The sequence below is a fragment of the Thalassophryne amazonica genome, chromosome 6, assembly GCF_902500255.1.
Source record: "Thalassophryne amazonica chromosome 6, fThaAma1.1, whole genome shotgun sequence".
Classification (NCBI taxonomy): Eukaryota; Metazoa; Chordata; class Actinopteri; order Batrachoidiformes; family Batrachoididae; genus Thalassophryne; species Thalassophryne amazonica.
This window is the reverse complement of record NC_047108.1, coordinates 20579381-20605976: the sequence shown is the minus strand read 5'-3', so window position 1 is coordinate 20605976 and position 26596 is coordinate 20579381. Positions and strand designations below refer to the sequence as shown.

General features: G+C 42.7%; 1 protein-coding gene across 1 annotated transcript in view; it reads right to left on the bottom strand.

The window, feature by feature from the left end:
• Window positions 1–535: 535 nt before the first annotated feature.
• The window catches only part of LOC117511941 (tyrosine-protein phosphatase non-receptor type 7-like), a 174683-nt gene continuing 148622 nt past the window's right edge, over window positions 536–26596 (bottom strand). The window contains exons 9-11 of the mRNA XM_034171878.1: window positions 23848–23961; window positions 3374–3458; window positions 536–837 (exon numbers count right to left, since the gene is read on the bottom strand). Coding sequence (XP_034027769.1) covers window positions 673–837; window positions 3374–3458; window positions 23848–23961 — 364 coding nt within the window. The 3' untranslated portion in view covers window positions 536–672. The remainder of the gene's footprint in view (window positions 838–3373; window positions 3459–23847; window positions 23962–26596) is intronic.

Genomic DNA, 26596 nt, shown 5'->3' with positions numbered 1-26596 from the left:
TGTAGAGGACTGTATCCGTCTTCCTGGCATCTATTTTTTATTTGTTTTTATTAGTTTTATTGTTGTTATATGTTGTTATGTTATTGTGTTTTTTTTATGGACTGCTCAAATTTAATTGCCCCTTGTGGGATTAATAAAGTTGTTTGATTGATTGACTGATTGAGCTTCACCACCAGAGAGCCTCATCCACAACGACCACAAAAGACTCCAAGTTAAAGGGGGCAACACACAGTGTTAAGAATAGGGGGATGTAAACTTTTGATCAGGGTTATTTGGGTCGTTTCTTTTGTCATTATGATTTAAAAAGAGGAAACACAGTTATTTGACAAAAAAAAATGGCTTCACCTAACTGCTAACCATGAGGGACAAATCATTCATCATTCATATTCTCTGAAAAATGGCCAAAAAACAAAAATTGTGTCAGGGGAAGTAAACTTCTGAGCACAACTCTGTATAAATAAAAACACAAAAGTCCAGAGGGGAAAGGACTTCAGGACGTGCACAGAGACACAAAAATCTGACTGATGAGACAGAACCATCACAATGAATCTTTATTGGACCTACAGATGGATCCGTTCTTCAGGTCCAAGAACGTAAAGTTCTAGCATCTTTTGTGTTTTACTCTACATCTCAATCCAGTTCTTGTAAGGTTCCATCAGTTTTTTGTGAACTTTAGTGGTTCTGTTGATGTTCTGTTTGTGGCAGAAGAATAGCTGAAGGTTCTCCTGATTCTGGACAGTCTCCATTCCTTGGATTTGGCCTGTTTTCAACCTTCAGGTTCTGGAGCTGAAGGCAGAGCTGGACAGAGCCTCGGGGCTCATCTGGGTTCACCTGCTCCTGTCAAAACACAAGATAAAAACATTAAAATAAAATGAACTTTCTGTCGCCACATCGGCAACAAAGGTTTTATAAAAATTCAGAGTAAGACACAGCTTATTAAAGATGTAAATCAGTTCAGTCCAAAAGTATTGGAACACTTGGTGTTTCACACGTTTTAATTTGTTTATGCCATTTCAGAAACAAATTACTGTATACTCTACACAGATTTACCATACTGTTAGTATTTCTTCATAACTGATGTAAATAAAATTCAAGACATATTCAGTGACTTGGAAATATTCATGTCTCCATCCCCTGACTTGTCTGAAGAAAACTGGCAATAAAACTGATTATTTACAGGTATTATACCAAAGGGACCCATTACTGATGCAACCCATCACCTTGGTTTTAATATTTGTAATTATTTAATATTGTTAGACCCTGAGTTCTTTGGGTCTGTCCTCAATCAATGAGACTCTGTTACAAAAACGACAGTTTAAACACATTTCATGTGGAGTTAATCATATCAGATCTCACCGTCCCGAGGTCACACAGAAGCTCGTTCAGGAAAGAGACCCCGAACACAGTTTAGAGTGAGGTTTTATAGACATCCCCTGACATCATTGATAAAGAAGTGATCCTCCTATGTGTGTGCTTACGTGATCAAAAACTGCCACATCATGTTTAGGCCATGTGTCTAACTAGGTCAAACTTTAAAGACGTAAGAACAGGACCTTGTGTTAATGGAACCACTGCTGCTGTTGTTACATCTTTTCACATGATAAGATAATGAAAGACGCTTAGCTTTTATAAGATATACTTTTGGTGCAGACAAATATCTTAACAGGAGTACAATGAATTACTGTGCAGATATCAAGAACATATTGAGTGTAAACTTGCTGACTGTCATCGCTCTTAACCTCACATAGCCCCAGCAGAAATACAACAATGTATTAACATGGGTTTAGAGAATCTGAAATCAATAATATTATTTAAGATATGTATTTATAAGGTATTTATTAACAATATCAAGTTGTAGCGATTTGCTTTCAGTTTGAGTTTAGCAAATATCATTTTAGATTTTTTTTTTTTTCAAATCAAAATGTGTGTAATAAAAAAAGTGTTCCAATAGTTTTGGAGGGCACTGTACATTAGTGTGTACTGCAGGCTGACAGTCTTAATTTAATGATTCCATCTATCTCAGAGACACCACCTAGACTTTTATTTTGACAACACTCACTTCCTGTGCACTCAGTGACATCATCATCAGACATCACTGAGGTCACTGATTCTTTTTCAATTTGATCACTTTTCTCTCAGGTATTTTTTTAAGGAGTATCTTTGATTTTTCATGTATATATTTAATTCTGTTTTGAGTGGTCAGAGTTAAACCTCTCTCGTGGGTTGGGTCAGGGTTAAACCTCACTCATGGTCTGGGTCAGGGTTTAACTTCACTCGTGGGCTGGGACAGGGTGAAACCTCACTCCCAGGCTGGGTCAGGGTTAAACCTCACTCGTAGGCTGGGTCAGGGTTAAAGCTTGCTCGTGGGTTGGATTGAGGGCTAAACCTCATTCGTGGGCTAGGTCAGCATTAAACCTCACTTGTGGGCTGGGTCAGAGTTAAACGTCACTCGTGGGCTGCATCAGAATTAAACCTCACTCGTGGGCTGGGTCAGGGTTAAACCTCACTCGCAGGCTGCGTCAGGGTGAAACCTTGCTCGTGGGCTGGGTCTGGGTTAAACCTCACTCGCGGGCTGGGTCAGGGTTTAACCTCACTCATGGGTTGGATTTAGGGTTAAACCTCACTCGCAGGCTTGGTCAGAGTTAAACCTCACTCGTGGGTTAGATTCAGGGTTAAAGCTCACTGACGGGCTGGGTCAGGGTGAAACCTCCCTTGTGGGTTGGGTTCAGGGTTTAACTTGGCTCTTGGTCTGGGTCAGCGTTAAACCTCACTCGTAGGGTGGGTCAGCGTTAAACCTCACTCGTGTGTTCGGTCAGGGTTAAACCTCACTCGTAGGGTGGGTCAGGGTTAAAGCTTGCTTGTGGGTTAGGTTCAGGGCTAAACCTCATTTGTGGGCTAGGTCAGCGTTAAACCTCACTTGTGGGTTGGGACAGGGTTTAACCTCACTTGTGGGCTGGGTCAGGGTTTAACTTGGCTTTCGGTCTGGGTCAGCGTTAAACCTCACTCGTGGGCTGGGTCAGGATGAAACCTCACTCCCAGGCTGGGTCAGGGTTAAACCTCCCTCCTGGGTTGGGTTCATGGCTAAACCTCACTCGTGGGCTGGGTCAGGGTTTAACTTGGCTTTCGGTCTGGGTCAGCGTAAAACCTCACTCGTGGGCTGGGTCAGGGTTAAACCTCGCTCGTAGGTTGGGTTCAGGGCTAAACCTCACTCGTGGGCTGGGTCAGCGTTAAACCTTACTTGTGGTCTGGGTCAGCGTTAAACCTCACTTGTGGTCTGGGTCAGCGTTAAACCTCACTTGTGGGCTGGGTCAGGGTTAAACCTCGCTCGTGTGCTGGGTCAGGGTTAAACCTTGCTTGTGGTATTCGTTGGTACCTGTGTACGCGGTAGGTGGGTGCTGTACTCAGCCAGCATTGCATACAGGAACTGGTACTGCTCAGTGGTCTGGATCATACCTCCCCTGCACAGGAAGACATCAACAGCATGTTTTAGCACAGCTAAGTTTAAACTGCTCATGCTAATGTTTCTTGACAGTCTTTGATGTTTCCATTAAATAAAACAAAAACAAAATAAAGCTGACTGTATCTGAGTGTATCTGATTGTATCTGACTGTATCTGAGTGCATCCCTCTGTGTGTGAGTGTATCTAACTGTATTTGACTATATCCGAGTGTATCTGACTGTATCTCTGTGCATCTGAGTGTGTCTGACTGTATGTGACTGGAAAATGAGTGTGTTTTACTGTATCTGACTCTATCTGAGACTGTCTGCCTGTATCAGTGTATCTGTAGTGTATTTGTATGAGTGTATTTGACTGCATCTTAGTGTCTCTGAGGTATCTGACTATATCTGAGAGTATCTTACTGTATCTCAGTGTATTTGACTGTGTCTGAGTGTATCTGTGTGTATACGACTGTATATGAGTGTTTTTGACTATATCTGAGTACGAGGGCTGTCAATAAAGTATAGGTCCTTTTTATTTTTTTCAAAAACTATATGGATTTCATTCATATGTTTTTACGTCAGACATGCTTGAACCCTCGTGCGCATGCGTGAGTTTTTCCACGCCTGTCGGTGACGTCATTCGCCTGTGAGCACTCCTTGTGGGAGGAGTCGTCCAGCCCCTTGTCGGAATTCCTTTGTCTGAGAAGTTGCTGAGAGACTGGCGCTTTGTTTGATCAAAATTTTTTCTAAACCTGTGAGACACATCGAAGTGGACACGGTTCGAAAAATTAAGCTGGTTTTCGGTGAAAATTTTAACGGCTGATGAGAGATTTTGAGGTGATACTGTCGCTTTAAGGACTTCCCACGGAGCGAGACGTCGTGCAGCGCTCTCAGGCACCGTCGTCAGCCTGTTTCAAGCTGAAAACCTCCACATTTCAGGCTCTATTGATCCAGGACGTCGTGAGAGAACAGAGAAGTTTCAGAAGAAGTCGGTTTCAGCATTTTATCTGGATATTCCACTGTTAAAGGAGAGTTTTTTTAATGAAAGACGTGCGGACGGGTCCGTGCGTCGGGACGCAGCCGGCGCGGTGCGGCGGCACAGGAAAAACACCTCCGTGTTGATAACCATTTGTAAAATCCAGGCGGCTTTTGATGGCTTTCAGTGGAGTGAGTATATGAGAAATTGTTTAACAGCTGGACAAGTTCCAACTTGTCCTTAAGGCTTCCAACAGAGGTGTTTTTCCTGTGACGGAGCGTCGCAGCGGCTGCGAGCCAACGCTGCAATCTGCCTGCACGTCTTTCATTAAAAAAAATCTCCTTTAACAGTGGAATATCTGACTGTATCTGTGTGTGTTTGGCTGAATCTGACTGTATCTCAGTGCACCTGACTGTTTCGGTGTGTATCAGAGTGTATCTGACTGTATCTGGGTGTATCTAACTGTATATCAGTGTATTTCAAGGCTTCAAGGAACTTTATTTGTCGTACCAACTCACATTTGCAGTGAGGAAAACAAGTATTTGAACACCCTGCGATTTTGCAAGTTCTCTCACTTAGAAATCATGGAGGGTCTGAAATTTTCATCTTAGGTGCATGTCCACTGTGAGAGACATAATCTAAAAAAAAAAAAAAAAAAAAAAAAAATCCGGAAATCACAATGTATGATTTTTTAAAATAATTTATTTGTATGTTACTGCTGCAAATAAGTATTTGACCCCCTACCAACCAGCAAGAATTCTGGCTCTCACAGACCTGTTAATTTTTCTTTAAGAAGCCCTCTTATTCTGCACTCTTTACCAGTATTAATTGCAAAATCGCAGGGTGTTCAAATACTTATTTTCCTCACTGTACATGTTAATGTACAAAATTAGTACTCAGGTCCCGGTTATTTTTATAAAACCTCCTAAAAACTAGTCAGTCATGAGGGTGATAGAAGAGGAGATGGTGTTGTGGATCCTTACAGTCTGTGGTTGGTTGGTCAGGACGTACAGGACACAGTTCTCCATTGTGCAGCTCAGACCAATATTTGACTGTATCTGAGTGTTTCTGACTGTATCAGAGTGTATCTGACTTTATTCGAATGCATCTGACTGTATCTGTATGTATCTGAGTGTATCAAACTGTATCTCACTGTATTTGACTGTATCTAAGTGTATCTGACTGTATCAGAGTGAATGTAAGTGTATCCTCTTGTATGTAGCTGTATGTGATTGCATGTGATGGCATCACAGTGTATCTGACTGTATCTGAGTGTGTCTGACTGCATATGAGTGTATCTGAGTGTATATGACTGTATGTGAGTGTATCTGATTGCATCTGAGTGTATCTGACTGTATCTGCCAATATGAGTGTACAGTGGTCCCTCGTTTATCACGGGAGTTACGTTCTAAAAATAACCCGCAATAGGCAAAATCCGCAAAGTAGTCAGCGTTAGTTTTTACAATTATTATACGAGGTCTATTAGATAAGAAACCGACACTTTTATTTTTTTTTAACTATATGGATTTGAATGACGTGCGATTACACCAATCATGCTTGAACCCTCGTGCACATGCGTGAGTTTTTTTTCACGTGTGTCGGTGACGTCATTTCCCTGTGGGCAGGCCTTGAGTGAGATGTGGTCCAGCCCTCTCGGCTGAATTCCTTTGTTTCACACGCTGCTCGAGACGGCGCGCGTTGCTTTATCAAAATCTTTTCTGGACCTGTGAGGAATATCCGAGTGGACACTATTCGAGAAATTTAGCTGGTTTTCGGTGAAAAGTTTAACGGCTGATGAGAGATTATGGGGTGTTTCTGTCACTGTAAGGACTTCCCATGGAGCGGGACGTCCTGCAGTGCTTCCAGGCGCCGTCGTCGGCCTGTTTCGACCTGAAAACATCCTAATTTAAGGCTTAATTCACCCAGGACGTCGTGAGAGAACAGAGAAGATTCAGAAGAGACCGGCATGAGGACTTTATGCGGACATTCCACTGTTTAAGGACATTTTGTAATGAAAGACGTGCGCGCAAATTCGCAGTCATTCCGTGACGACTCGGCGAATCTGTGTGCGCCGCGACAGGAAAAACACCGTGTTGAAAACCATTTGTAAAATTCAGGCGGCTTTTGATGGCTTTCAACAAGTGAGTAACTGAGAAATTGTTTAACAGCTTGGGCATGTTCCAACTTGCCCGTTAAGGTTTCCAACGGAGGTGTTTTTCCTGTCACGACCCCCCGCGGTCGGGTCCGGCCGACATGCGACTCTGCCCGCACGTTCTTTCATTACAAAATGTCCGTTAACAATGGAATGTCCGAATAAACTCCTCATGCCGACTTCTTCTAAAAGTTCTCTGTTCTCTGACGACTTACTGGGTCAACAGAGCCTGAAATGTGGAAGTTTTCAACTTGAAACGGTGAGACGCTGCCGCCTCGAAGCGCAGCTCCTCGTCAGGCGCCATGGGCCGTCCTTAAAGCGACACTACAGACCAAAATCTCTCATCAGCCGTTAAAACTTTTACCGAAAACCCGCTGAATTTATCAAATGGTGTCCACTCAGTTGTGCCTTACACTTTTTGAAAAAATTTTGATCAAACAAAGCAGCAGTCTCTGAGCCATTCCTAAACAATGAAAAAATCGACGAGAGGGTGGGCCACTCCTCACTCAAAGACTGCCCACAGGTGAATGACGTAACCGACAGGCGTGAAAAAACTCTCGCATGCCCACGAGGGTTCAAGCATGTCTGATGTAATCACGCGTGATTCAAATCCATATGGTTTTTGAAAAAAATAATAAGGTCGGATACTTTTCTAACAGACCTCGTAGATGTTTTAAGGCTGTAAAACCCCTCACTACACACTATACACTTTTCTCAAACAGGCATTAACATTTTCTCACTTTTCTGTCCTGTGTAAACACTCAAAGTTCAAACCTTAAGCCCCGTTTACACATAGATGGTAATCTCTCCCGGAAGCGTCCCGGCAGAGATTTTGCCCCCTCTGGGCCGTTTTAGTGATCAAACGCCGTAGTTAACGCCGGCTCACAGGGGCGTGGTTTGGTTCTGGCTTCACTGGGAATCGTTGAAAAAATTATTCAACATGTCGAATAATTCCGGGAGAGCTCCCGGAGAAGTGGCCTGATGACGGAGACAACGCGAACAACGGCGTTTGATACTTTTTAATCGCCGTGTCATCCCGCCCCTTCCTGTAGTGCCGCAGTTTACACCGCCGTAATTGGTGGCCGGCATTGTATCCCTAACCAACGGCGTGTAAAACGGCGATAGAGCCCACATCGGCGTCCTCAAAGGCGTTTTAACCGGCGACAGAGGCAGACAAAACGGCGGCGCTAGCGGACAGTACGCTGTTCTAAACGCCACCTCCTGGTTAATGGTGTTCCAAACGGCCGATAGGCGGCGGCCAGTATAAAAACGCTAGCGCGCTGCATGCAGGTCTCTCACTCGCAGCCAGCTCCAGATATTTTTGCAGAGAAGCTCCAGTATGCCTCCTAAAATAAAATCAGCAGCGGCAAGGACTTACCAAAAGGTCTAGTTCAGAAGCAGAGGGTAGCCCTGTGGTGGAGACGGAACAACACATTGAGGAGGGGAAAAGGAGAGAAAAAAAAAGGCTGAGAGATGAGCTCCCTGTCACTCCCTCACCCTGCACTGACAGCTGCTTCAGCCTATTATACTCTGGGGGCGATGCCTATATGCAAAAGTTCCTGGAGTAACGCAGGATTTGCCTGGATAAATCCAGCGGTACACAGGGCATTATCGGCAGCAGCAGAACACCACCGTTCTCACGCGCGTCTTAACCTGCGATTGTAAAGGATAGAACTGGGTATTAACCCCCGTTGCCTGACGTGTGCCGGATGCTACGGCGTCAAAACTCCGCTTTATTCGGCGGATTTAGCGCCGTTTTATCCGTGTATTTGCGGCTAGTACGGCGCTCAAAACGCCGGCGAAATGCTCCGCCCCTTTCCACCATGAAAACAGCCGGAACTACCGCGAACTTCAGTCTATGTACTGCCCACCGACAAAACCGTCTATGTGTAACCTGGGCTTTAGTAGAAAAATAAGTCCAGTATTATAGAATGAAACCAAAGATCAAAACCTGTTTTCAGGCCCAAACATTTTTTTGAGAAATAAAAATAGAACGTTTTCCTATAAATAATTATGATGGCTTTTAGAACTAACAAATTTAATTATAACAATCAACCTGCGAGGTTGGACACATAAGAAATTATTAATAGTGACTCGCCAGTATTTCACAGTTCCTCTGACCACGCCTCTTCATCCTGGCGCCGCTCCGCTGTAGCGTCTTTTTCCACTGAGTGACACCTCGGTGCAGGTGTCTTTTTCTGAGTGAAGAACACAGTTATGGGTAGTTGTTGGCGCTCTTTTTTCTTCTGGGTGAGAAGTTTATACGAGGTCTATTAGATAATAAACCGACCTTTTTATTTTTTCAAAAACTATATGGATTTGAATGACGTGCGATTACACCAATCATGCTTGAACCCTCGTGCGCATGCATGAGTTTTTTCACGCGTGTCGGTGACGTCATTTCTCTGTAGGCAGGCCTTGAGTGAGATGTGTTCCCGCCCTCTCGGCTGAATTCCTTTGTTTCACACGCTGCTCCAGGCGGCGCGCGTTGCTTTATCAAAAATTTTTCTGGACCTGTGAGGAATATCTGAGTGGACACTATTCGAGAAATTAAGCTGGTTTTCAGTGAAAAGTTTAACGGCTGATGAGAGATTATGGGGTGTTTCTGTCGGTGTAAGGACTTCCCACGGAGCGGGACGTCGTGCAGAGCTTCCAGGCGCCGTCGTCGGCCTGTTTTGACCTGAAAACATCCTAATTTAAGGCTTAATTCACCCAGGACGTCGTGAGAGAACAGAGAAGATTCAGAAGATGCCGGCATGAGGACTTTATGTGGACATTCCACTGTTTAAGGACATTTTTTAATGAAAGATGTGCGCACAAATTCGCCGAGTCGTTTCCGTGATGACTCGGCGAATCTGTGTGCGCCACGACAGGAAAAACACCTCCGTGTTGAAAACCATTTGTAAAATTCAGGTGGCTTTTGATGGCTTTCAACAAGTGAGTAACTGAGAAATTGTTTAACAGCTTGGGCATGTTCCAACTTGCCCGTTAAGGTTTCCAATGGAGGTGTTTTTCCTGTCGCGACCCCCCGCGGTCAGGTCCAGCCCAACATGCGACTCTGCCCGCACGTTCTTTCATTACAAAATGTCCGTTAACAATGGAATGTCCGAATAAACTCCTCATGCCGACTTCTTCTGAAAGTTCTCTGTTCTCTGACGACTTACTGCGTCAAAATTTTTACCGAAAACCAGCTGAATTTATCGAATGGTGTCCACTCAGTTGTGCCGTACAGTTTTGAAAAAATTTTGATCAAACAAAGCAGCAGTCTCTGAGCCATTCCTAAACAATGAAAAAATCGACGAGAGGGTGGGCAACTCCTCACTCAAAGACTGCCCACAGGCGAATGACGTAACCGACAGGCGTGTAAAAACCCTCGCATGCCCACGAGGGTTCAAGCATAATGCGCAATGTGCATGCTCTCTCTTTGCTCACTGCCTCTGGTGTTACAGTTGTGGGGTACGGATACGGGACCCACAAAGAATCCAAGTCATTAAAAAGATGCAAACCTCTCTCAGTGGCCACGGAGCTCTGAGGCTGCGGTTACTGAGACGATGCAGCACAGCGGATTTTTCCGCAAGAAGTCACGCTTACCGAGCCTGCAGACTCGGCAAGTGCATTGGAGACAGTGAGGGCAATGTAGACTGTGTCTGTGTATCCTACTATGTATGGCTATATCCAAGTGTATCTGATTGTATACGAGTATGAGTGCATATGTGTATCTGGGTGTACATGACTGTACCCGAGTGTATCTGACTTAATATGACTGTGTCTGAGTGTATCTGTCTGTGTCCGAGTGTATCTGACTCTATCCGAGTGTATCTAACTGTATACGAGGTCTATTAGAAAAGTATCCGACCTTATTATTTTTTTCAAAAACCATATGGATTTGAATCACGTGTGGTTACATCAGACATGCTTGAACCCTCGTGGGCATGCGAGAGTTTTTACACGCCTGTCGGTTACGTCATTCGCCTGTGGGCAGTCTTTGAGTGAGGAGTGGCCCACCCTCTCGTCGTTTTTTCATTGTTTAGGAATGGCTCAGAGACTGCTGCTTTGTTTGATCAAAATTTTTTCAAAACTGTAAGGCACAACTGAGTGGACACCATTCGATAAATTCAGCTGGTTTTCTGTAAAAATTTTAACGGCTGATGAGAGATTTTGGTCTGGTAGTGTCGCCGTAAGGACGGCCCACGGCGCCTGACGGCGATCTGCGCTTCGAGGCAGCAGCGTCTCGCCGTTTCAAGTTGAAAACTGTTGTGTGTTGGGGGGTGTGGCTGGATATTTTGGTGTTCTTTTCTTTTCTTTGCTCTTCAGGTGGCATGGAAACTGATTTGTCTGTGGAGAAGGTGCTGGCTGAAGAGTCCTCACCCTCATCAACATCATGTGTAGCACCTGTGACGGGTGCTCACATGCAACCTTAAAGACTTTCAGGTGAAGCAGATAATTGGATGGCGTTCTGCATTTAAGTCATGTGTGATTCAAGCAGAACTGCCGGGAACTCGACCTTGTGATGTTCGTTTGTGAGACGCTGAGGACCGCGCCTGTGTTTGACACATCGAGCCCGTGAAGCAAGGAAGGGTGAGGACACATGCTTCAGCACACATTAAAGGTAATTAAGTGTTTGACTAATTGTTGATAGTAACTTGGTGTTTTGTTACACAGTATACTTGAATTGTGATGAGAATTGTGCAGCTTGCTTCTCACTGCTGTGGCGTGCGGATAAGTGATCCTCCACCTGTTATGAGAAGCTGCTCATTTGCATAAAGTTAAAAAAGATACAGACCTGAATGTGTTGCTGATAGCGTGTGTCTTTTGAAAGATATTGTTGTAACTGCTGACTTACCTCACCTCTTCTTTGCTTCACAGAGAGTCAGTTTGTTGTGTCCACCTGGGGGGTGTTTGGCGGTGGTAGTGGGTCCAGGAGTGCCGGACTTTGATCCTTGCGGGCGCTGGAGAGCGTGCCAACAGTCACTCCACCAGAGGGACGCTATTTTTGTTTTTACACTTTTTATGCACAGCGGGTGTAATAAATATATTGTTTTTGGAACCGCTTTTCTGGTTATTTGTAGCGCTGGGTTCTGTCAGACGCAGGTCCGCTCCTCAACCCGCGTCGACACATAACAGAAAACTTCCACATTTCAGGCTCTGTTGACCCAGGAAGTCGTCAGAGAACAGAGAACTTTCAGAAGAAGTCGGCATGAGGAGTTTATTCGGACATTCCATTGTTAACGGACATTTTGTAATGAAAGAACGTGCGGGCAGAGTCGCATGTCAGGCCGGACCCGACCGCGGGGGTCGCGACAGGAAAAACACCTCCGTGTTGGAAACCTTAACGGGCAAGTTGGAACATGCCCAAGCTGTTAAACAATTTCTCAGTTACTCACTTGTTGAAAGCCATCAAAAGCTGCCTGAATTTTACAAATGGTTTTCAACACAGAGGTGTTTTTCCTGTCGCGGCGCACACAGATTCGGCGAGTCATCACGGAAACGACTCGGCGAATTTGCGCGCACGTCTTTCATTAAAAAATGTCCTTAAACAGTGGAATGTCCGCATAAAGTTCTCATGCCGGCCTCTTCTGAATCTTCTCTGTTCTCTCACGACGTCCTGGGTGAATTAAGCCTTAAATTAGGATGTTTTCAGGTCGAAACAGGCCGACGACGGCGCCTGGAAGCGCTGCAGGACGTCCCGCTCTGTGGGAAGTCCTTACACCGACAGAAACACCCCATAATCTCTCATCAGCCGTTAAACTTTTCACCGAAAACCAGCTTAATTTCTTGAATAGTATCCACTCGGATATTCCTCACAGGTCCAGAAAAATTTTTGATAAAGCAACGCGCGCCGTCTGGAGCAGCGTGTGAAACAAAGGAATTCAGCCGAGAGGGCGGGACCACATCTCACTCAAGGCCTGCCTACAGGGAAATGACGTCACTGACACGTGTGAAAAAACTCACGCATGCGCACGAGGGTTCAAGCATGATTGGTGGAATCGCACGTCATTCAAATCCATATAGTTAAAAAAAAATAATAAAAGGGTCGGTTTATTGTCTAATAGATCTTGTATAAGTGTGTGTATCCGCCTCTATCCAAGTGTATCTGGCTGTTTATGAGTGTATATTTGTATCTGACTGGATTTGAGTGTATCTGACTGTATCCGAGTGTATCTGACTGTATATGACTATATCTGAGTGTTTCTGATTGCATCTGAGTGTATCTGACTTTATCCAAGTGTATCTGAATGTAGCTGTATGTATCTGAGTGTATCTAACTGTATCTCAGTGTATTTGACTATCGGAGTGTATTTGACTGTGTCGCAGTGTATCTAACTGTATCTCAGACCATCTGACTGTATATGAGTGTATCAGTGTATATGAGTGTATCGGCGTGTATCTGAGTGTATTTGACTGTGTCGCAGTGTATCTAACTGTATCTCAGACCATCTGACTGTATATGAGTGTATCAGTGTATATGAGTGTATCGGCGTGTATCTGAGTGTATTTGACTGTATCGCAGTGCATCTGACTGTATCTCAGTCCATCTGACTGTATTCGTGTGTCTGACTGTATATGAGTGTGTCTGAGCGTATATGACTGTATCTAACTTTATCTGAGTGTATCCGACTGAATATGACTGTATCTGATGGTGTCAGAGTGTATTTGAGTATGTCTGACTGTATCTGACTGCATATGAGTGTACTGGAGTGTATCTGACTGTATGCTCACGTATCTGAGTGTATATTATTGTATCTGAGTGTTTCTGATTGCATCTGAGTGCATCTGACTGTTTCTCTGAGGTATCTGACTGTATCTGTGTTGTATCGTAGTGTATATGAGTGTGTTTGACTGTCTCTGAGTATATCTGACGGTATCTGAGTGCATCTGACTGTTTCTGTATGTATCTGAGTGTATCGGAGTGTATCTGACTATATCTGACTCTATTTGACTGTGTGTAACTGTATCTTAGTGTATGTGACTGTATCTGAGTGTATCTCAGTGCATCTGACTGTATTTGTGTGTATCTGACTGTATCTGAGTGTATCTTACTTTGTATGGCTGTATCTGTATGTATCTAACTCTATCCAAGTGTATCTGACTGTATACAACCCCAATTCCAATGAAGTTGGGACGCTGTGTAAAATGTAAATAAAAACAGAATACAATTTTCAAATCCTTTTCAACCTATATTCAATTGAATACACCACAAAGACAGATATTTAGATATTTAAATATTTAATGTTCAATCTGATAGACTTTTTTGTTTTTGTGCAAATATTTGGTCATTTTGAAATGGATGCCTGCAATATGTTTCAAAAAAATGTGTTTCACTGTATCTGAGTTTATCTGAATATATATGACTCTATCCGAGTGTGTCTTGATGTATATGAGTGTATCTCTGTGTATTTTACTGTATCTGAGTGCATCTGCCTGTATCTGAGAACATCTGAGTATATCTGACTGTATATGAGTGTATCTGAGTGTATGGTATATGAGTGTGTTTGACAATATCCGAGTGTATCTGACTCTATCCGACTGTATCTGCCTGTATCTGAGTGTATCTGACTGTATATGACTCTATCCAAGTGTATCTGACTGTATATGAGTATATCTGAGTGTACCTTTATTACAGAGATTAGAGCATGCCATAGGTATTAAAGGCACTGCGCTGCGGTGGTTTGAATCATATTTATCTAATAGATTACAATTTGTTCATGTAAATGGGGAATCTTCTTCACAGACTAAGGTTAATTATGGAGTTCCACAAGGTTCTGTGCTAGGAGCAATTTTATTCACTTTATACATGCTTCCCTTAGGCAGTATTATTAGACGGCATTGCTTAAATTTTCATTGTTACGCAGATGATACCCAGCTTTATCTATCCATGAAGCCAGAGGACACACACCAATTAGCTAAACTGCAGGATTGTCTTACAGACATAAGGACATGGATGACCTCTAATTTCCGGCTTTTAAACTCAGATAAAACTGAAGTTATTGTACTTGGCCCCACAAATCTTAGAAACATGGTGTCTAACCAGATCCTTACTCTGGATGGCATTACCCTGACCTCTAGTAATACTGTGAGAAATCTTGGAGTCATTCTTGATCAGGATATGTCATTCAAAGCGCATATTAAACAAATATGTAAGACTGCTTTTTTGCATTTACGCAATATCTCTAAAATTAGAAAGGTCTTGTCTCAGAGTGATGCTGAAAAACTAATTCATGCATTTATTTCCTCTAGGCTGGACTATTGTAATTAATTATTATCAGGTTGTCCTAAAAGTTCCCTGAAAAGCCTTCAGTTAATTCAAAATGCTGCAGCTAGAGTACTGATGGGGACTAGAAGGAGAGAGCATATCTCACCCATATTGGCCTCTCTTCATTGGCTTCCTGTTAATTCTAGAATAGAATTTAAAATTCTTCTTCTTACTTATAAGGTTTTGAATAATCAGGTCCCATCTTATCTTAGGGACCTCATAGTACCATATCACCCCAATAGAGCGCTTCGCTCTCAGACTGCAGGCTTACTTGTAGTTCCTAGGGTTTGTAAGAGTAGAATGGGAGGCAGAGCCTTCAGCTTTCAGGCTCCTCTCCTGTGGAACCAGCTCCCAATTCGGATCAGGGAGACAGACACCCTCTCTACTTTTAAGATTAGGCTTAAAACTTTCCTTTTTGCTAAAGCTTATAGTTAGGGCTGGATCGGGTGACCCTGAACCATCCCTTAGTTATGCTGCTATAGACTTAGACTGCTGGGGGGTTCCCATGATGCACTGAGTGTTTCTTTCTCTTTTTGCTCTGTAATGCACCACTCTGCATTTAATCATTAGTGATTGATCTCTGCTCCCCTCCACAGCATGTCTTTTTCCTGGTTCTCTCCCTCAGCCCCAACCAGTCCCAGCAGAAGACTGCCCCTCCCTGAGCCTGGTTCTGCTGGAGGTTTCTTCCTGTTAAAAGGGAGTTTTTCCTTCCCACTGTCGCCAAGTGCTTGCTCACAGGGGGTCGTTTTGACCATTGGGGTTTTTACGTAATTATTGTATGGCCTTGCCTTACAATATAAAGTGCCTTGGGGCAACTGTTTGTTGTGATTTGGCGCTATATAAATAAGATTGATTGATTGATTGATACCTGACTGTATATGACTGTATCTGAGTGTATCTGTAGCTGAGTTTATTTGACTGCATCTTAGTGTCTCTGAGATATCTGCCTGTATCTGAGTGTATCCGACTCCATCCAAGTGTGTCTGACTGTATCTTTGTGTATGTGAGTGTATCTGACTGTACATGAGTGGATGTGACTGCATCTGACCGTATCTGACTGTGTCTAATTGTATCTGACTCTATCTGAGTGTATCTCACTGCATATGAGTTTTATGAGTGTGTCTGACTGTATCTTACTCTTTCTGAGTGTATCTGACTGTATCTGAGTTTATCTGAATATATATGACTCTGTCCGAGTGTATCTTGCTGTATATGACTGCATCTGAGTGCATCTGTAGCTGAGTGTATTTGACTGCATTTTCATGTCTCTGAGGTATCTGACTGTATCTTAGTTAATCTAACTGTATCTCAGTGTATTTTACTGTATCTGAGTGTATTTGACTGTATCTACCTCAAGGTTACCCCCTCTGCCACTGTTAACCGCCTCAACTCCTGCCTGGATGAGATAGGGGCATGGATGAGTCACAACTTCCTGCAACTGAATGGCTCAAAAACCGAAGCCCTTTAAACCGTTACTTCTCACAAACTTCACTTCTCTCCTATCACCTCCATTTCTCTCTTTGGCTACAGCAATCCCCTTTCTCCCTGTGTTACAAACCTTGGGGTCAAGTTTGACCCCCCCCTTTCTTTTGACAACCATCAATCAATTCAATCAATTTTTTTTTTATATAGCGCCAAATCACAACAAACAGTTGCCCCAAGGCGCTTTATATTGTAAGGCAAGGCCATACAATAATTATGTAAAACCCCAACGGTCAAAACGACCCCCTGTGAGCAAGCACTTGGCTACAGTGGGAAGGAAAAACTCCCTTTTAACAGGAAGAAACCTCCAGCAGAACCAGGCTCAGGGAGGGGCAGTCTTCTGCTGGGACTGGTTGGGGCTGAGGGAGAGAACCAGGAAAAAGACATGTTGTGGAGGGGAGCAGAGATCGATCACTAATGATTAAATGCAGAGTGGTGCATACAGAGCAAAAAGAGAAAGAAACAGTGCATCATGGGAACCCCCCAGCAGTCTACGTCTATAGCAGCATAACTAAGGGATGGTTCAGGGTCACCTGATCCAGCCATAACTATAAGCTTTAGCAAAAAGGAAAGTTTTAAGCCTAATCTTAAAAGTAGAGAGGGTGTCTGTCTCCCTGATCTGAATTGGGAGCTGGTTCCACAGGAGAGGAGCCTGAAAGCTGAAGGCTCTGCCTCCCATTCTACACTTACAAACCCTAGGAACTACAAGTAAGCCTGCAGTCTGAGAGCGAAGCGCTCTATTGGGGTGATATGGTACTACGAGGTCCCTAAGATAAGATGGGACCTGATTATTCAAAACCTTATAAGTAAGAAGAAGAATTTTAAATTCTATTCTAGAATTAACAGGAAGCCAATGAAGAGAGGCCAATATGGGTGAGATATGCTCTCTCCTTCTAGTCCCCGTTAGTACTCTAGCTGCAGCATTTTGAATTAACTGAAGGCTTTTTAGGGAACTTTTAGGACAACCTGATAATAATGAATTACAATAGTCCAGCCTAGAGGAAATAAATGCATGAATTAGTTTTTCAGCATCACTCTGAGACAAGGCCTTTCTAATTTTAGAGATATTGCGTAAATGCAAAAAAGCAGTCCTACATATTTGTTTAATATGCGCTTTGAATGACATATCCTGATCAAAAATGACTCCAAGATTTCTCACAGTATTACTAGAGGTCAGGGTAATGCCATCCAGAGTAAGGATCTGGTTAGACACCATGTTTCTAAGATTTGTGGGGCCAAGTACAATAACTTCAGTTTTATCTGAGTTTAAAAGCAGGAAATTAGAGGTCATCCATGTCTTTATGTCTGTAAGACAATCCTGCAGTTTTGCTAATTGGTGTGTGTCCTCTGACTTCATGGATAGATAAAGCTGGGTATCATCTGCGCAACAATGAAAATTTAAGCAATACCGTCTAATAATACTGCCTAAGGGAAGCATGTATAAAGTGAATAAAATTGGTCCTAGCACAGAACCTTGTGGAACTCCATAATTAACTTTAGTCTGTGAAGAAGATTCCCCATTTACATGAACAAATTGTAATCTATTAGACAAATATGATTCAAACCACCGCAGCGCAGTGCCTTTAATACCTATGGCATGCTCTAATCTCTGTAATAAAATTTTATGGTCAACAGTATCAAAAGCAGCACTGAGGTCTAACAGAACAAGCACAGAGATGAGTCCACTGTCCGAGGCCATAAGAAGATCATTTGTAACCTTCACTAATGCTGTTTCTGTACTATGATGAATTCTAAAACCTGACTGAAACTCTTCAAATAGACCATTCCTCTGCAGATGATCAGTTAGCTGTTTTACAACTACCCTTTCAAGAATTTTTGAGAGAAAAGGAAGGTTGGAGATTGGCCTATAATTAGCTAAGATAGCTGGGTCAAGTGATGGCTTTTTAAGTAATGGTTTAATTACTGCCACCTTAAAAGCCTGTGGTACATAGCCAACTAACAAAGATAGATTGATCATATTTAAGATCGAAGCATTAAATAATGGTAGGGCTTCCTTGAGCAGCCTGGTAGGAATGGGGTCTAATAGACATGTTGATGAAGTAACTAATGAAAATAACTCAGACAGAACAATCGGAGAGAAAGAGTCTAACCAAATACCGGCATCACTGAAAGCAGCCAAAGATAACGATACGTCTTTGGGATAGTTATGAGTAATTTTTTCTCTAATAGTTAAAATTTTGTTAGCAAAGAAAGTCATGAAGTCATTACTAGTTAAAGTTAATGGAATACTCAGCTCAATAGAGCTCTGACTCTTTGTCAGCCTGGCTACAGTGCTGAAAAGAAACCTGGGGTTGTTTTTATTTTCTTCAATTAGTGATGAGTAGAAAGATGTCCTAGCTTTACGGAGGGCTTTTTTATAGAGCAACAGACTCTTTTTCCAGGCTAAGTGAAGATCTTCTAAATTAGTGAGACGCCATTTCCTCTCCAACTTACGGGTTATCTGCTTTAAGCTACGAGTTTGTGAGTTATACCATGGAGTCAGGCACTTCTGATTTAAAGCTCTCTTTTTCAGAGGAGCTACAGCATCCAAAGTTGTCTTCAATGAGGATGTAAAACTATTGACGAGATACTCTATCTCACTTACAGAGTTTAGGTAGCTACTCTGCACTGTGTTGGTATATGGCATTAGAGAACATAAAGAAGGAATCATATCCTTAAACCTAGTTACAGCGCTTTCTGAAAGACTTCTAGTGTAATGAAACTTATTCCCCACTGCTGGGTAGTCCATCAGAGTAAATGTAAATGTTATTAAGAAATGATCAGACAGAAGGGAGTTTTCAGGGAATACTGTTAAGTCTTCTATTTCCATACCATAAGTCAGAACAAGATCTAAGATATGATTAAAGTGGTGGGTGGACTCATTTACATTTTGAGCAAAGCCAATAGAGTCTAATAATAGATTAAATGCAGTGTTGAGGCTGTCATTCTCAGCATCTGTGTGGATGTTAAAATCGCCCACTATAATTATCTTATCTGAGCTAAGCACTAAGTCAGACAAAAGGTCTGAAAATTCACAGAGAAACTCACAGTAACGACCAGGTGGATGATAGATAATAACAAATAAAACTGGTTTTTGGGACTTCCAATTTGGATGGACAAGACTAAGAGTCAAGCTTTCAAATGAATTAAAGCTCTGTCTGGGTTTTTGATTAATTAATAAGCTGGAATGGAAGAAACCGAAGAAGCTGCTAATCCTCCGCCTCGGCCCGTGCTACGAGCATTCTGACAGTTAGTGTGACTCGGGGGTGTTGACTCATTTAAACTAACATATTCATCCTGCTGTAACCAGGTTTCTGTAAGGCAGAATAAATCAATATGTTGATCAATTATTATATCATTTACCAACAGGGACTTAGAAGAGAGAGACCTAATGTTTAATAGACCACATTTAACTGTTTTAGTCTGTGGTGCAGTTGAAGGTGCTATATTATTTTTTCTTTTTGAATTTTTATGCTTAAATAGATTTTTGCTGGTTATTGGTGGTCTGGGAGCAGACACCGTCTCTACGGGGATGGGGTAATGAGGGGATGGCAGGGGGAGAGAAGCTGCAGAGAGGTGTGTAAGACTACAACTCTGCTTCCTGGTCCCAACCCTGGATAGTCACGGTTTGGAGGATTTAAGAAAATTGGCCAGATTTCTAGAAATGAGAGCTGCTCCATCCAAAGTGGGATGGATGCCGTCTCTCCTAACAAGACCAGGTTTTCCCCAGAAGCTTTGCCAATTATCTATGAAGCCCACCTCATTTTTTGGACACCACTCAGACAGCCAGCAATTCAAGGAGAACATGCAGCTAAACATGTCACTCCCGGTCCGATTGGGGAGGGTCCCAGAGAAAACTACAGAGTCCGACATTGTTTTTGCAAAGTTACACACCGATTCAATGTTAATTTTAGTGACCTCCGATTGGCGTAACTGGGTGTCATTACTGCCGACGTGAATTACAATCTTACCACATTTACGCTTAGCCTTAGCCAGCAGTTTCAAATTTCCTTCAATGTCGCGTGCTCTGGCCCCCGGAAGACAATTGACTATGGTTGCTGGTGTCGCTAACTTCACATTTCTCAAAACAGAGTCGCCAATAACCAGAGTTTGATCCTCGGCGGGTGTGTCGCCGAGTGGGGAAAAACGGTTAGAAATGTGAACGGGTTGGCGGTGTACACGGGGCTTCTGTTTAGAACTACGCTTCCTCCTCACAGTCACCCAGTTGGCCTGCTTTCCCGGCTGCTCGGGATCTGCCAGAGGGGAACTAACGGCGGCTAAGCTACCTTGGTCCGCACCGACTACAGGGGCCTGGCTAGCTGTAGAATTTTCCACGGTGCGGAGCCGAGTCTCCAATTCGCCCAGCCTGGCCTCCAAAGCTATGAATAAGCTACACTTATTACAAGTACCGTTACTGCTAAAGGAGGCCGAGGAATAACTAAACATTTCACACCCAGAGCAGAAAAGTGCGGGAGAGACAGGAGAAGCCGCCATGCTAAATCGGCTAAGAGCTAGTAGCTGCGCTAAGCTAGCGGATTCCTAAAAACACGCAAAGTGAATAATGTGTAAATAATTTAGAGGTGATTCAGCAGAAGGAGTGCTTTAGTTAAGGCACGTGAAGATTACACTGGGAAACAAATCGTTATCTAGATAACTAGATCAATCTAACTGCGCAGATTAAACAGCTAACAGATACAGCAAAACACCGCTGTGCTCCGGAACAGGAAGTGATACAATACCGCAGTGAGAGCCAACCACCAGTAGAGGCAAGCAAAGGCAACCATGTCACCCACATCTGCAAAACATCCTTCTTTCACCTTTGTAATATTTCCAAACTCCGTTCTTCCCTTTCCCTCCCAGCTGCAGAGAAGTTAATCGATGCCTTTGTCTCCTCCAGGTTGGACTACTGTCACGCACTCCTCATCAGGATCCCTGGCAGGAGCATCCAAAAGCTCCAGTATGTTCAGAACAGCGCTGCCAAGGTCTTGATGAGGGTGCAGAAACACAAGCACATCACCCACAAGCACATCACCCCCCATCCTCCACAATCTTATCAATACCCATCCCTATATCTGACTGTGTCGGACTACATCCGAGTGTATCTGACTTTATCTGATTGTATCTGAGTGTATCCAAGTGTATCTTACTGTATATGAGTGTGTTTGACTGTATCTGAGTTTATCTGACTGTATCTGCCTGTACCTGAGTATATCTGACTGAATATGACTCTATCCGAGTGTATATGAGTGTACCTGACTGTATATGAGTACATCTGACTGTATCTGAGTGTTTCTGTGTGTATCTGAGTTTATCTGACTGTATTTGACTGTATCTGAGTGTATCTGACTTCATCCGAGTGTATTTGACTGTATCTGAGTGTATTTGACTGTATTGCAGTGCATCTAACTGTATCTCAGTCCATCTGACTGTATCTATGTGTATGTATATGAGTGTATCGGAGTGTATCTGACTATATATTAGTGTATTGATGTGTTTCTGAGTGTATCTCATTGTTTCTGAGTGTAACTGGCTGTATTTAAGTGTCTCTGAGTGTATCTGACTGTATATGAGTGTGTTTGCCTGTATCTGAATGTATATGAGTGTGTTTGACTGTATCTGAGTGTATTTGAGTGCATCTGACTGTATCTGTGTGTCGCTGAGTTTATCTGACTGAATGTGACTGTATCTGAGTGTATTTGACCGTATCACAGTGCATCTGACTGTATCTCAGTCCATCTGACTGTATCTATGTGTATCTCACTGTATATGAGTGTATTGGGGTGTATCTGAGTGTATGTGACTGTATCTGAATGTATCTGACTCTACCCAAGTGTATCTGACTGTATCGGAGTGTATCTTACTGTCTATGAGTGGAGCGGCGTGTATCTGTCTGTCTATGAGTGTATCGGAGTGTGTCTGATTGTATTTGAATGAATCTGACTGTGTCCGAGTGTATCTAACTGTATTGGACTGTATCTGAGTGTATTCGGGTGTACCTAATTGTATATGAGTGTATCTAACTGGATTGTAGTGTATCTGACTGGATCGTAGTGTATCTGAGTGTATCTGACTGTATATCAGCGTATCTGAGTGTATTTGAATGTGTCCGAGTGTATCTAACTGTATATGAGTGTATCAGGCTGTATTGGAGTGTATCTGAGTGTATTTGAGTGTATCTGACTGTATATGAGTGTATCTGGCTGTATTGGAGTGTATCTGAGTGTATTTGAGTGTATCTAACTGTATATGAGTGTATCTGGCTGTATTGGAGTGTATCTGAGTGTATTTGAGTGTATCTAACTGTATATGAGTGTATCTGGCTGTATTGGAGTGTATCTGAGTGTATTTGAGTGTATCTGACTGTATATGACTGTATCTGATTTTATCGTAGTGCATCTGCCTGTATATCAGTGTATCTGAGTGTATTTGAGTGTATCCGAATGTATCTAACTGCATATCAATGTATCTTACTGTATCGGAGTGTATTTGAATGTATCTGAGTGTCATGGGTCATGTTTCTGGAATTCTGATGTGTTCTCTGGTTCCTGTCTGTTTGACATCCTGTGCTTTTACTCTGACATCTCTTCCATAATGATTATCTGTAGAGAATCATTCATACATCCCTGCCGTTTTTTATAACCTGTCCTGTCTTTCCTTTTTCCCTGATTCTAGAGCTTCATCTCTGCTCTTTCTCACATGTTATTACCTGCCGTTTACCTGTGTTATTGACCCACACTGCCATTCTGGGTTTGCTGAGGTTTGTCTGTTGTTCCTGGTTTTTGTCACTTGGTATTGTGTTTGTGGACAGTCACTGGTTGGACTGATCTCCCGTGTTCCTGACCTCTACCCGATGAAGTGACCAAGCCAACAGTTTGCAAATCAAAAACCCACTGGGTGTGTGTTTGTGCCTAGATGTTCCATGCTGGATCTGTTCCAGTAAAACCATTGTTGTGGTTCTCTGCAATGACGTCCATTCTGACCTCACAAGTGGTTGTCCTGAATGTGGACTTTGTTTTCTTTCTCATTTCTTTTTGCATCTCTCTACTTTGTTGTATCCATTTCTCTGATGTCCCACACTTCTGAACGCCTCGCTCTCCACCCTCAGGTGGCTCTGATCTGGGTGAAGGTTTTTACATTTTGTGTTTGGATTGTCCTCACAGAATGGAAGTGGTCTTTGGAGCAATCAAACCCACAACCTGCTGGCCTTGTCTTCCAGAATAACAGTTTTTGCATGCTAGCATAAGACAGTACGGTGGTGCTCACAATTAGCACACTTGCTTCCCAAACTGAAGGTCCCTGGTTCAACCTGCATCCTTTTCTCCATGTACATCTGGAGTTTCATCAGGGAGCACGACTCATGTAAGCGTTCAAAATCAAACTCTAGAACCAAGCTGGGTCGACTGTGGTGACCACGAGGGCCACATTGGTCCATTTATCAACCAAAAGAAAGCTCCTGAAAAGTTCTAACATTGAGCATGTGAGTCTCCTGAGGATCCACATGGAAGTCAGGAAGTCAGACAAGACGATGTGCTGTGGTCCCACCTGTCCAAGCGGAGCTGGCAGACCGTCTCCAGGATGTCCACCTGCCCGGTTTCTCTGAGCTGCTGGCAGCCGATGCTGCTGGCGATGAAGCAACCCGTCCTGCCGATACCTGCACTGTGAGAAACAACCAGGTCTGAATAAAGACACACAGATTATTGTCGATTTGTTATTGACACAGTTCAGGCAAACTCAGCAGGTCACAGGGCCACAGGACTTTAGGATTCAAAGGTTGGTGTCAGGATCAGAACCCATCTGTGTGGTCTGGTCCTTCCGGCTGGTCCCAAGTCAGCAGATTTGTCCTCAATGCAGCGGGACGTGATGCAGACCGTTTGATCACTTGGAATTTTCTCGTGTAGCTCCAGTGTGTCCACAGCCCCAATAAAGAGGCGGGGTTTATGTGAGTAACTGTCTCAAAGTGTGCAAAGCAAGAAAAAGATGACAGACTGACGAAAAGAAGCTGAACCTTTGAAAGGAGAATTCATACAGAGACAGACACAGACATGGACAGAGAGAGAGACAAAGACACACAGACAGAGATCGAGACACTGACAGAGACAGACACGATAGGGACAGACAGAGAAACAGACACACACACACACACACACACACACACACACACACACACACACACACACACACACACACACACACACACACAATTTATATGATAAACATTGCCCATTTGTGTCAAAAGTGAAATAAGTGAAACGCTGATAAACCCTGGATCACAAAGGGACTTCAGAATGTATGTAAATATATATACATATACATATATATATATATATATATATATATATATATATATATATATATATATATATATATACATATATATATATATATATATATATATATATATATATATATATATATATATATTGGTATAAGCAGTTTACAAAACTCAGAAGCTGAGAGAAAATATAAGATATATAAACACAAACTCACTAATATTAAGTGATCTTGTAAGAAGCAGTGCGATAGTGATTTACTGAAACAAACAAACAACAACAAAAAAACAATAATAAAACCAATATTAAAGGCACCTGGAAGCTTTTAAATGAAATCATCCAAAAGAAAAAAAAAAGTTGTTAAAGCACACAATCGTTTAGGAAAACAAAGTTATAAGTAATAGTCCCTTCAGCTGCTCCCTTGTTTGCACTCGGGGTCGCCACAGCAAATCCAAGGTGGATCTGCTTGTTGAATTGGCACAAGTTTTACACCGGATGCCCTTCCTGACACAACTCCCCATTACATGGAGAAATGTGGCAGGGGTGGGATTTGAACCCAGAACCTTCTGAACTAAAACCAAGCGCATTAACCACTTGGCCTGCTAAAGCTATAGAAGATCATTTTAAGGATTATTTTGTTAATGTGGGTAAAAAGTTTGAAAATTCAATTGTATCCTCTAAAATGTGTTCTTTGGACATCAGTGAAACAATTAATACAATTCTGGATTCAGAGTTTATTACAGAAACAAATGAAAACAAAATAATTTGCATAGTTCATAATCTGAAGGAGAAAAAAATCAACTGACATATAATTTTGATATGTTTTTGATTTAATTGTTAATTTTTTTGTTAAACGTTTAACTTATATTTGTAACTTTCCTTCCAAAATGAAAATAGCTAAGGTGATACCGCTGTTTAAATCTGGTGACAGACTTGGTTTTCAAACTACAGGCCAATGTTACTGTTACCACAATTTTCAAAAATTTTGGAAAAGGTATTTGTAAAGAGGTTAAATGATTTTAGAACTAAACAACACATACTTAGTGAGGATCAATATGGATTTAGAAAGAATTGTACTACTTCATTGGCTGTAATTGATTTTTCTTGAACAAATTATAAATGCGTTTGAAAATAAGCAGTATATTGTAGCGTTTTTTTTAATTTACAGAAAGCAGTTGATACTATATCATACTTTACTATTGGATAAATTGCAGAGGTATGGTATCAGAGGAATGGTACATGATTGGATAACTAATTATTTACACAATAGGTATCATTGTATGTCCATATTGGTGGGATAAATTCTGAATTTTTGAAGATCACTTGTGGGGTGCCCTGGGGTTACATCACAACACAAATCATGTGTTGTGAAAGTGTAGGAACATGGACCCACAACAAGGGGCGTTAAATGAACGGGCAATGGATAAGCCAAACAGTAACAATTTAATGTTGTAAATTGTGCACAACGGAATACAGACAACAATCAGTTTGGGACTATAGTCAGTTACACATTGGGTGACGTGTGGGCAGGCTTGAGGATAGGGGACGCCCGTCCAGAACCGAGCCGGATCCCACACGGCCCTCACCACCAACGGATCTGAAGAACACCGGAGCCGCCAAGTCCTGGGTCCCCAGGTGGTCACCGTCTCCAGCTGTCAGACCTGGTACTGCTGGCAGAGAACAGAAACAGCACAGGTGAGTGTGAGTACGCACACTCAGTAATCCCACAGTCTGTGTTCTGCAAGGAGGGAGAACCTCCACCTCCAATAACACACTCGGACAGCTCCTGTGAAAACCACTTATCTGGTTGGGGTGTGAGGCGAAGCCGTCGCAGTCCACACCAAACGCCAATACAGCAGATAAGGAACACGTCACAGGAAAACGGCTGCAAATGAGATCAGACTATTATTCGTTGTGAATACAGCAGAGAAATTACCTCCAAGGTAGCTGATTTCTCGGCGGGGAGGTGGAGTTGCAGTCCGGCCTTTATGGTGGTGGTGATGTGGATGAGTGACAGCTGG